General features: G+C 48.1%; 1 protein-coding gene across 2 annotated transcripts in view; it reads left to right on the top strand.

The window, feature by feature from the left end:
• AP2A2 (adaptor related protein complex 2 subunit alpha 2) overlaps positions 1-12,055 on the top strand; it is a 69,810-nt gene that overhangs the window by 47,026 nt on the left and 10,729 nt on the right. Inside the window, exons 7-13 of one of the 2 annotated variants that reach the window (XM_084771849.1) lie at positions 85-193; positions 1,867-2,014; positions 3,891-4,059; positions 5,284-5,421; positions 10,749-10,931; positions 11,419-11,516; positions 11,736-11,967. In XM_084771849.1, the coding sequence (XP_084627975.1) occupies positions 85-193; positions 1,867-2,014; positions 3,891-4,059; positions 5,284-5,421; positions 10,749-10,931; positions 11,419-11,516; positions 11,736-11,967 (1,077 nt within the window). Of the gene's footprint in view, positions 1-84; positions 194-1,863; positions 2,015-3,890; positions 4,060-5,283; positions 5,422-10,748; positions 10,932-11,418; positions 11,517-11,735; positions 11,968-12,055 lie in introns of both variants that reach the window. The other variant, XM_084771848.1, reaches the window with a different exon arrangement.

Below are 12,055 nucleotides of genomic sequence, written 5' to 3'. Positions count from 1 at the left end.
TGGCCCAGGGAGCCAAGGCGGCTTTTCTATGGGACCCTGTGGAGGCTCCTGAGGACAGCCTCTTACCATTCACCTGTCTTACAGATTGTGACATCTGCATCAACAGATCTTCAGGACTACACTTACTACTTTGTCCCAGCTCCTTGGCTGTCAGTCAAACTTCTGAGACTGCTGCAGTGCTACCCACCCCCAGGTAATGTTCCCTGAAGCCCTTCTAGGTGTTTCTTGCAGCACTTCTACCACGTGGTGTTCCTCTATACCCTCTTCCGTGATGCTCCTTACAGCCCCCTACTCCATGGCCATAGACTCAGTTCACCCCAGACTCTTCACAAGGGAGAATTTAGTTTCTTAGTTGTTTACTAGGTATAAAGGAGATTAGGAGGTGTTTCAGAGAGAAGTGTTGGCGTGATAGCCACAAGGACCTGAGTTCAGTCTAAAGCACTGACACGGAAAGCCAGACATGTGGGGGTGGGGGGTGTCTAGTGAAAGCTACTGGCAAGTCTCATGTTCCACTGAGACCCTATTTACTCTGTGTGTGTATTGTGAGTGCATGTACCACAACATGCATGTGGAGACCAGAGGGTAACTTACGGGAATCGGTTCTCTCCTTCCACATACAGTGTTTGAGGATTAAACTCAGGGTGTTAGGCTGGATGGCAAACGCCTTTATCCACTGAGCAATCTCACTGCCCCTTGTTTTGTTCTTTTTCTTCTTTTTAAAAAATGATTATTTATTTTGTTTTGTTTCATTTTATTTTTCGACATAGGGTTTCTCTGTGTAGCCCTGGCTGTCCTAGACTTACTTTGTAGACCAGGCTGGCCTCTAACTCACAGAAATCTGCCTGTCTCTGCCTCCCTGAGTGCTGGGATTATAGACGTGCACCACTATGCCTGGCTATGAGTATTTATTTTATGTGAACCTGCATGTATGTTTATGTTAGGGTGTTAGATTTCCTAGAGCTGAGTTACAGACAGTTGTGAGCTGCTGGGAAATTGGGTCCTTTGGGGAAAACAGCCAGTGCGCTTAACTGCTAGCCCATCTTTCTAGCCCCTTGTATTCTTCTTTTTTTTTTTTCTCAAAATAATTTATTTTTATTTTATGTACATTGGTGTTTTGCCTACATGTATGTCTATGGAAGGGTGTCATATCCCCTACAACTGGAGTTATAGACATTTGTGAGCTGGCATGTGGGTGCTGGGATTTGAACTTGGGTCCTCTGGAAGAGCAGTTGGTGCTTGTAACCTCTGAGCCATCTCTCCAGCCCCCCTTGTTTTGTTCTTAATGAGACAGGGTCTTATGTAAGTCAGTCTGGCCTTGAGTTTACTATATAATCTTGATGGACTGCCTTCTAAGTGCTTTGAAACAGGTATGTACTACAGTGACTGGCTTTAAGGTTTTGTTTTGTTTTGTTTTGTTGTTGTTGCTCATTGTCTATTTGTTAAGCTTCAAACCAAATTAAAACATTAAAAAAATGTTGCTGCATATTTTCTCTGTTTCTGAGGTGATAAAGAGGGGGGCTCCTTGTCTGTTTCTGAGGTGATAAAGAGGGGGGGAACTCCTTGTCTGTGAAGCTCCTCAGGTGTTTGCCCATAATTCTTTGGTTTTATGACTAACACACTCTGTCTACATGGAAGTACTTTGTGCCATCTGAGTTAGGAGCAGGTGCGGCTCATGTTTATGACACTGGAACAGGGAGCTGTCCACAGCAATTTACAAATGCTCCCAGTCATATTTGCAGCTGGGAATAACTACCAAAGGCACCCACAGGACCAGCAGAGCTATCGGAGGCCTCTTGCCTAAGTGTGGGTTAGGCTAGTAGGATGGGTGCCCAGGAGCCCAGCTGACAGTTTTGTCTTGCCCAGAAGACCCTGCGGTGCGTGGCCGCCTGACTGAGTGCTTGGAGACCATCCTGAACAAGGCCCAGGAGCCACCCAAGTCCAAGAAGGTCCAGCATTCAAATGCCAAGAACGCTGTGCTGTTTGAGGCCATCAGCCTGATCATCCACCATGACAGGTGAGCCATTATCAGCAGCACATCCTTTTCGGAGACAGCAGGTGCTCAGGGTCTGTTGTTTGTGCAGATGTTGACAGGTGACCTCTCCTCTAGTCTTAGTCTCTGTGGGATAAGACCACTTACTCCTCTTCTCCAGCTCATGTGCCCTTTCTGGCCCCAGGGCATCCCTGCTAGATAAGTTTCTGCCTGTGTCATCATCTCTAGAGCTGCATCTTGCTTCTGAGTATTCCAAGTGGCTTCCCTGAAAGGAAGGGACATCTGTGTGCTGTTAGCTTTGCTGCTCAGGGAGGCATACTCCAGTATTGTGGGGTCTCCTGGGGCAATGATAGTGACAACCCCCAGCTGTCATAGAGGGTCATGGGTGGGCCACAGGGTGGTTGTTTTACACAGTACAAGCTTGATTCTGGTCTTTTATGCTCAGCTGTGGTGGTGTGTCTTTGTGTGTGCCTGTGGCACTGCCAGAAGCATGCGGCTCAGGAGCCGGGCATAGCAGACAGAGCTCTGGCCTGCTTTGAACCAGCTGCTTTTGATACGTCACTTAGATAAATGTTGCTGTGACAGGCTGGGCGGGGATGACGCATGCCTTTAATCCCAGTGCTCAGGAGGCAGAGGCAGGCAGATCGCTGAGTTCAAGGCTAGCCTGGTCTACAAAGAGAGTTCCAGGACAGCCAATATAGAGAAACCTTGCCTCAAAAAACCAACCAACCAACCAACAAACAAAAATGTTGCTGTGACAAAAACAGTCTGTCAATCTGGAGCAGGGTTGAGAATGAACTATTATAAACAAAACTTGCAAGCCAGATAGATATGCCGGTGCATGCCTGTAATCTCAGCACTCAGGGAGCCAGAGGCAGGCGGATCTGAGTTAGAGACCAGCCTGGTCTACAAAGTGAGTCCAGGACAGCCAAGGCTACACAGAGAGACCCTGTCTTGAAAAACCAAACCAAACAAAAGGTCCTGAAGAAACTTAAGTAGAGTAGTTTTTTTTTTTTTAAATGGGTTAGCCTGTGTTCTGCATTTATAGCCCTTACCACTTACTTAACCTAGTCCGGTTTCCTGCACAGCCCTGCTCAAGGCTGGCTGCTGTCCAAGTCACTTTTTTAGACACAACTTGAAGAAAGTGAAACCTTGGCCTACCAGAGCTTTCCAGAGTCCATTCTGGAATAGGGGAGATTCATTAGAAAGCCAGGCATGGTGGTGCACGCCTTTACTCTCAGCACTTGGGAGGCAGAGGCAGGTGGATCTCTGTGAGTTTGAGGCTAGCCTGGTCTACAAAGAGAGTTCCAGGACAGCCAGGGCTATTAACCCTGTTTCAAAAAATCAAAAAAGAAAAGAAAGTCACCGCTTCTCCATTGCAGCTCCTCCTCACTGACTGTACCCCCTCTCTTTTACTGTACTCCTTCCTCTGCCACCTCTCACTGCACTTCTTACTCTGCTGCCTCCTTACTGAGCCCCGTCTCACTGTGCCCATTCTTTACTGCACCTCGTCCTTACTGTATCCCTCCTTACTGTACTGTCTGCTCCAGCATCCTCCCCAGCCCTGCTGTATCTAGTGCCCGTTCTCCTCCTCCTTCCCTGCACTGCCTCCTCACTGTGCCCTCCTCACTACATCCCCTCCTTTTTTTCTTTTTTTCCTTTTTCTTTTTTGGTTTTTCGAGGCAGGGTTTCTCTGTATAGCCCTGGCTGTCCTGGACTCTCTTTGTAGACCAGGCTGGCCTTGAACTCACAGGGATCCTCCTGCCTCTGCCTCCCGAGTGCTGGGATTAAGGGTGTGCCACCACGCCCGGCTGCATCCCTTCCTTTCTATACTCGTCTGTAGCTCACAGTCCTCCCTGACTGTATTTCCCCTCATTACTGTGTCCCCTGCTCCTTGCAGTGAGCCAAACTTGCTTGTCCGTGCCTGCAACCAGCTGGGCCAGTTCCTGCAGCACCGAGAGACAAACCTGCGCTACCTGGCTCTGGAGAGCATGTGCACGCTGGCCAGCTCTGAGTTCTCTCATGAGGCTGTCAAGACTCACATTGAGACTGTCATCAATGCCTTGAAGGTGTGCTTCTTGTTGGTCATGTGTAGCTGCCTTTATGTGCAGGCCGGAAGACTAGGAGGTACCTCCTGTGGGAGCCCCTTCAAACTGTTTAGTTTGGATCCTAGAGTGCTTGCTGCCTCCTGTCACTTGCTGACTTGTGGGGTGAATGTGGCACCTGGGTAAGAAAGCTGTCCATCTTCCTGCAGTGAAGCCCTGCTATTCCCAAGGACATAGCACCTGGGAACAGAGCTCTAGCCAAGGACCGTTAGTGGAGTTTGTATCTCTTGTAGCAGTCCTGTTCCATGGTAGGATTTCATGTGACACTTGCTTGGGGTCCAAGACAGTACAGTTCAGTAAACAAAAACAGTTTTCTTTGACAGAAAGATGAAATATTTTGTTTTTCTTTCTAGCAAGGTTCACATTTTACAAACCAAAATTTCTTGTCAAGGATTTTAAATTTGTATTTATTTTATTTTTTTAAGGACTAGAATCCCAGAATTTAAAGAACCTGACTGAGGTTACCTGCTCTCATGTCTCTGAGTGTGAGGGTGATATTATTAGTGTGCTCCTCTGGCTCTGGCATGGCACTTGCTATCTACTGTACCCGCGTGTCAGATTAGTTCATTAGGGAACCATAGATGTAGACCTTTCATCTTTATGGGTCTTTAGCTATAGTGAAGCAGATCTTACCCTGGTCTATAGTTTTGTATAAATCAAGAGGCATTTTGGTGTCTCTCTTGACCATGAGGTTGCATTTTAGATTTAGTCTAGTCCTGGTTCAGTGTCTATTCTAGTTAAGCCCTTGGGTCATAAAGACATTTCTCATCTCAGGCTTCTCTCACACTTGTTAGGTGCCCTCTGTCCTGCACCAGGCACCCTACACTGTTCTCCAGCACTGCAGGGAGGGGGCTACGACACCTGCACTGTGCTTCTCAAGCACGTGTGTGGAAGGTTCTGGAGTCTCTTTCTCGTGCCACCTGGAGAGGAGCTTAAGAACCTGCCTCGGAACCAGCTCCCAGGCAACACGGAAGGTCTTGGTCTGTGCCTACACAATGGAGAGGTCTTAGTGACTTGTTCATTAGGCCTGAGTGTGGTCCTCAGAAGAGCTGGTCAAAGTGGTGAGAGAGTGAACAGAACTAGAACTGGGTCGCCATGACTTATCATGAACTCACACAGAGCAGTGGTTAGCTACTGACGATCAGCAGCTTTGTAGGAGGGGCTTTCATTTTGCCTTGTTTCTCCCAGACGGAACGAGACGTGAGTGTGCGGCAGCGGGCGGTGGATCTGCTCTACGCCATGTGTGACCGCAGCAATGCCCAGCAGATTGTGGCTGAGATGCTGAGCTACCTAGAGACAGCTGACTATTCCATCCGAGAGGAAATTGTGAGTCCTGTAGCCTGAGGGGCTGCCAAAACTGCTCCCTACTGTGGACATGCGCTCCAGTGGATGGTTTCTGTGTGGTTTCCATTGGCTGGCAGGCTTGCATGAGTGTCTGTGAGAAACTAGATAAAAGATTCCTTGATATCAGCCTTTGTGTTTCTCTAGCCTTTCAATGCACACATCTGACAGTACAGGTTGTAGTCGCCTGGGCCAGCCAAGCACCAGCTGATTCTTAAGGGAAAATTTCTCCAAGATATTCTTATACTTTGAACATAGAGTTACTGCAGCTTTCGTTTTCCTGGTGTCTCCTGGCATATTAGAGGTTAACGTTTAAGCTGTGGTCAGCCAGAGGGTCATGCACATGTGACCATTGTTACAGTCCAGCAGACTGCTTACTTAAAAACCACTGTGTCTTAGGGAAGAAACAGGCACGTGTGACCACAGAGGAGAGGCTCTGGCTCGCTCACTTATCTCTCCATGGCTGCTCTGTACCATAGTGACAGCACACGGGGTGAGAGTGGGGCCGCAGCTATTGCTGTGAGCACAGCCTCTCTACTGCTCTGTCTTGTGGAAAGTATTTTCTCATGTGTCATTCCTGGAAGCAGAGTGCAATGTGAGACTTCCTTGAGGACCAGTAGAGAGATGGGGCAACGTGGACACTAGCTGGATTGCCTCATAGGGCCCTGCAGCAAGAGTCTGACGAGGAAGGGCTAGGCGGGCTAGGTGCTCACACTGAGTTGTTTCTTGACTGTGCCATGATCCCGGGAAGGGCTCGAGAGAGTAGAGGTCAAGAAGGCTTCTTGGAGGCAGCACCTCTAGCTGAGCTGTTGCCTAGGAAACAAGGTGCTACAGGGGAAGGGTCCACGTGGGCTTGGAAGCCACTGTCTCACACCAGGCAGGAGGTGCTGGGGTCTGGGGTCTGTGGCTTGGTTTTTGCCACTATAATGAAACTCTGGAGGGTTTTTGTTGTTGTCGTTTTGTTTTCTGTTTTATCTGTGTGCACATGCATGTCTTCTGGCATGTGTGTGCAGGTCACGAGTTGAGTTGGTTCTTTCCTTCGTCTATGTGGGTTTCAGGGATTAAACTCAGGTCATAAGATGAGGCAGTAAACACTGTCCACTGCTGAACCATCTTGCTGGTTTCCCTGAGATGATTGTAAAAGAAATGTTTATTTTCTATTCCAATTTTGGAGTTTCTGGCCCAAGATTGGGTAGACTCAAAGCATTGGGTCTCAGTAGGCAAGCTACATGCTTCAACACGCTGCATGTGACAGTAGCTGGGAACTAATGGTGAGCACACGGCTCACTCTGTGGCCAGGAGGCAGAGTCAAAACCAGACTGCAGTCCACAGTCCCCCTCCAGGGTCCAGTTCCTGGTAACAGCAGGCTCTCCACTGATATCCTTAAAAGTCTCACCAGCACCTCCTGTGCTGCCCTGGAGTTCAAGCCTCTAACACTTGAACATTGGAGGACATTCAGGGTCCTCCTGTGGCAGGCAGTGTGGGTGGGCAGAAGGGCAGAAGGGCTGGCCTTAGGCAGGATATGGCTGGACATGTGGCTTTTAGCTTTGGCCAGGCCTGAGTGGTATAGTCTGTGTGGGCCAGGCTCTCAGTCACTTCATTAGATTGCTCTTGGTGTTTCCAGCGAGGTGGCAGTGGAATCCGTCAGTGTAGTTGTGTCGGTTTGCCCTCTACCCCCTTTTTTGTTTTCTATTGAAAACAATATTTTTTATATATAATGTATTTTGTTCATATTTTCTTCCTCTAATTCCTCCCGGACCCTTCCCACCTCTCAACTACCCAGCCTTATGTTCTATTTTCTCTCTCCTTAACTTATTTATTATTTATTTATGTTTTTCTCCATGTTAGCCTTGTCTTGTCCTGGACTCGCTTTGTAGACCAGGCTGGCCTTGAGCTCACAGTGATCCACCTGCCTCTGCCTCTCAAGTGCTGGCTAATTTATTTATTTTTGAGATTATAATTACATTTTCCCTTTTTCCTTTTCAACCTGCCCATGTACTCTTCTCTGTCCTTCAAATTCATGGCCTCTTTTCATTAATTGCTATTGCATGTATATGTGTATGCAAATACATGTCTATTCCTACATATGACCTGTAAGTACGTATAATACTACTTGTATGTTTGCAGGGCTGGCCCTTTGGCACTGGACAGCCAATTAGTGTGCTTTTCCCTGGGGAATACTACCTCTCCCTCTTCCAGTTTTCCTCAGTTGCCTGTAGTTGTTTCTGTAGGGTTGAGGCCTTCTGGGCTTTTCCTTGTCCACTTTGGCAGGTCTATTGATGTCCTCCTTGTTCAGCGCACATTTAAGCAGTCGTGTTGGTGAGACTTTATGGATGTAGCTTCTGACGTTACTACGAACACAGTCTCACAGAAAATCCCCCAATCTTCTGGTTCTTAGGATTTTTCCTCTTCTGTAGTGTTCTTCAGGTCAGCAGGGGTGAAGCTTCTAGTTAGGCGTCGGCTTGATTTCTCTGTTTGAAGAGATATGTGAGTGCTGTCTTCAGCAATGGGGCCTTACCATCAGTTTGTGGAGAGCAACCAGTAGATGTCTGAGGCCTTCCATGGGGCCCCTGTTGGCTCTGTTTCCTAACAATTAAACGTTATTATACAACCCAACTATCTTACACAAGAGGGGAAAAAGGTTAAAGGGAAACAAAAGTGAACCTTCCGGTATCTGTTCCATGGGACGGGTCCCTATATGTCTCTGGCTGCGCGCTGGTCCGGCCTGTTCGCTGATCTATTTACCCATCCATGTGTGCTCAAGCCTGGTCTGAACCTGCTGCTCCTCTCCCTTCTCCGCCTGCCTGTCTCTCACGTGCAAGGGGTGGTCTCCGCCTCCCATCGAGGATTGATTAGAAACACAATAATAGTCCAGGTGCAGTCCCTCGGTTTGCTTCCTGAATTCCAGGCCCCGGATGGCTCCACCCAGTCTATCTCAAGGTTAATCTCAGGGAGTATCTGTGGCGTGTCCAAGGACAAAGCCCGCCAAGACTGCTTTCACCCGTGATAAAGCTTACAGTCCTTCCCACAGGCCCCTTTGGCTAACAACTCAGCAAGATGGAGCCCATTGGTGGCTTAGAAGTATAGTTAGGACACTGTGTTCCCTGCTGCTTTGGTGCTTCGTTTAGATATCTTTTATATGCATGTATTTTAGGTAGTTTTTACAGCAGGAAGTTTCAGTATGCTTTTTCAGATGGCCTTTAGTGTCAGTTGTCCCCATGTTCCCTTCTCTACCCTTCCTTCCACCTTCCTCCCTTTTTTTTTTCTTTTGGTTTTTTTGAGACAGGATTTTTCTGTGTAGCCTTGGCTGTTCTGGACTCACTTTGTAGACCAGGCTGGCTTTGAACTCACAGAGACCCACCTGCCTCTGCCTCCCGAGCGCTGGGATTACAGACACGCACCACCAGGCCCAACTTCCTCCTCCCTATTTAACTGTACTATTTTCATTTCTTCTTTATCTCTTCATATATTCTATTTCCCTTCCTTGGGAAGTCCTATCCTACGCCTAGTACCTTACTAGGACCTGACTTCTGTGTTAATCAGATTGTAGCAATATAGATTCCATATTGAAGGCCTAAAAACTGTAACATCAGGATATAAGTAAAAGCATATGTGTCTTTTGGGGTCTAGGTTACCTCACTCAGAACTATTTTTTTTTCCCTAGCTTCCCCTGTGAATTTCATAATTTCATTTTAACAGCTGAATAATATTTCATTGTGTAAATGTACATTTTCATTATCCATTTACCAATTGATAGACATCTAGGCTGTTTCCAGTTTCTGGCTATTATGAATAGAGCCCCAGTGAACATGAAAGAACAAGTATCTCTAGTAGTCGGATGCAGAGTCTTGTGGGAATATACCCAAGAGTGTATAGCTAGCTCTCTTTGGTTTTTTGAGATCTGCCTTCTCTGCATAGCCCTGGCTGTCCTGAAACTCTGTGTAAACCAGGCTAGCCTTTAACTCACACATCAGCCTGTGTGCCTCCCAAGTACTGGGATCAAAGGTTTGCACCACCAGGCCTGCCTTGCGTAGCTGGAGGTAGATCTATTTATTTCCAGTTTCCTGAGGTTCTGAGGAACTGCTACATTGATTTCCTTAGTAGGAGTATAAGTTTGTACCCCTACCAGCAGTGAATAATACTCTCCATTCCCTGAACTTTTGCCAGTGTGAGCTGTCATTTGTTTTATTGATCTTGGACATTCTGACTGGGGTAGTTTTAGTTTGCGCTTCCTAGATGGCTAAGGATGCTGAATATTCAAGGATTCTTCAACCATTTATGTTTCATCTTTTGAGAACTCTTTCATTCTGTATCTCATTTTTAAATTGGATTATTTGTTTTTTCTAAGGTTCTATCTTTGTTCTTTTTTTAAAAAGTATATTTAGTTTTAATTTATGTGTGTTGGTATGAGGGTGTCAGATCTTGGAGTTACAGGCAGTTGTGAGCTGCCATGTGGGTGCTGGGAATTGAACCTGGGTCCTTTGGAAGAGCAGTGTTCTTAACCACTGAGCCATCTCTTTAGCCTCCTGTCTTTGTTCTTCATCTGGTTTCCATACATACTATCAGATGTGTAATTGGCAAAGACTTTTCCCCATTCTATAGTCTATAGGCTGCTACTTTGCAGGAATGGTGGTGTCTTTGCCATACAGAAGCTTTTAAGCTTGGGGGGGGTGCCTTTTTATTAATTGTTGGTTTTAGTCCCCATGCCTTTAATTGGGGGCTTACCTACAGTTTCAGAGGGTTAGTCCATGAACACCATGGTGGAGATTGTGGTGGCAGGCAGGAAGACATGGCAGGGGAGCAGTAACTGAGAGTTCATATGACCTGCAAGTTGTAAGCAGACTGGGCCTGGCATGGGCTTTTACAACCTCATAGCTCACCCCCAGTGGTACGCCTTTTCTAACAAGGCCACACCCACCCCAAACAGTTCTACTAACTGGAGATGAGGCATTCAAACATTAAGACCATAAAGACCATATATAGGCTCATTCGGACCACTACACTCTGGAAGTGTTATGGAGTCAGGGAGGTAAACTGATGCAGGGTTGGAGTATGGCTGACCTCAGCAGATTATCTTGAGTATTAGTATCTTGTTCCAAGTGTAGCTCTTGTGCCCAGTTGCACTGTTGTGTCCCTGGAGCTTTTCTCACCTGAGCCAGCTTCTCTACACTCTAGGGGCTATGGCCTTTGATCCGAAAGCTGCCTGGTCACCCCAAGCTTTAGGTCCTTCTGCATCCTGGGATGGGCTTGTGTGCCAGCCAATTCTTTGTGTCCTGGGTAGCATCTGCCTGCGGGCCCTGTCTTCTCTGCAGGTGCTGAAGGTGGCCATCCTGGCTGAGAAGTATGCAGTGGACTACACTTGGTATGTGGACACCATCCTCAACCTCATCCGCATTGCAGGGGACTATGTGAGCGAAGAGGTGTGGTACCGGGTCATCCAGATTGTCATCAACCGTGACGATGTACAGGGCTATGCTGCCAAAACGGTGTTTGAGGTATGGTGGGGAAGGGTGGGTACCCTTACTGGGGGCAGTGGTGCCTAAGCTTGAGGAAACAGAGATGGGTCTCAGGGGTATTGCTTCTCTTCTGTCCTGCTCCCATCTACAGTTCTGCCCTTCTTGCACTGATGCCTCCCCCCCCCCCCCCAGTGTCCTCTCACCTTAATCTCCATAATCATAGTAGGGCTCAGCCACTTGGGTTGTTGAGTGGCCTACTAGCTATTCTGTGCATGAGGGGCATCATATGTCTGCTTTATCTTGGGAGTTTCTAGGGATGGCCTTGTACCCTGCTAGTAGGCCTCTTTGTTGCTGACACTACAGCCAGCTGTAGGAAGCCAGCCAGGGTCTGCCAAGGCTTTAGGGGAGGCTTTCCTTGATATAAAAAACACGCCTTGTGATAAAGGTCCCAGCTGTCTTAGCTGTGGCTTCACTTCATGTCAGCTGCCTTTCCTGTGGCCTAGCTCCTGCTGTTCCCGTTTCACAGGCATTGCAGGCTCCAGCGTGTCATGAGAACTTGGTCAAAGTGGGCGGCTACATCCTGGGGGAGTTTGGAAACTTGATAGCTGGGGACCCACGATCCAGGTAAAAGACCCCAGGGAACTGGACTGCCCCACTCCCTACACTGCTTTGACAGCCTGAGGGAGGAGGATTCCCCTACCCTGGGAGCTGGCAGTGTGTCCCCCTCAAGGAGGCACTGCTTTAGCATAGGATCCCCACTAGAGGTACAGGCTGAGCACAAGGCAGCACATGGGACAGGTGAGACAGTGTGACTCCCCATCTGTGCTCTCTGCCCCTCTCAAGCCCTCTGATCCAGTTCAACCTGCTCCACTCCAAGTTCCACTTGTGCAGCGTCCCCACCCGGGCACTCCTGCTGTCCACCTACATCAAGTTCGTGAACCTCTTTCCAGAGGTAAAGGCTACCATTCAGGACGTGCTGCGCAGTGACAGCCAGCTGAAGAACGCAGACGTGGAGCTGCAGCAGCGGGCTGTGGAGTACCTGCGGCTGAGCACTGTTGCCAGCACTGACATCCTGGTGCGGGCTCCTGGCTGGGCTGTTTGGTGCTGGGACCACTGGGCTGGTGCTGGGTGCTGGGATAGCCACACTAACCTCTAGTACTTCA

The sequence above is a fragment of the Acomys minous genome, assembly GCF_964271855.1.
Source record: "Acomys minous genome assembly, chromosome: 2".
Lineage (NCBI taxonomy): Eukaryota > Metazoa > Chordata > Mammalia > Rodentia > Muridae > Acomys > Acomys minous.
Note: the sequence above shows the minus strand (reverse complement) of the source record. Positions and strands in the feature narration are given on the sequence as shown.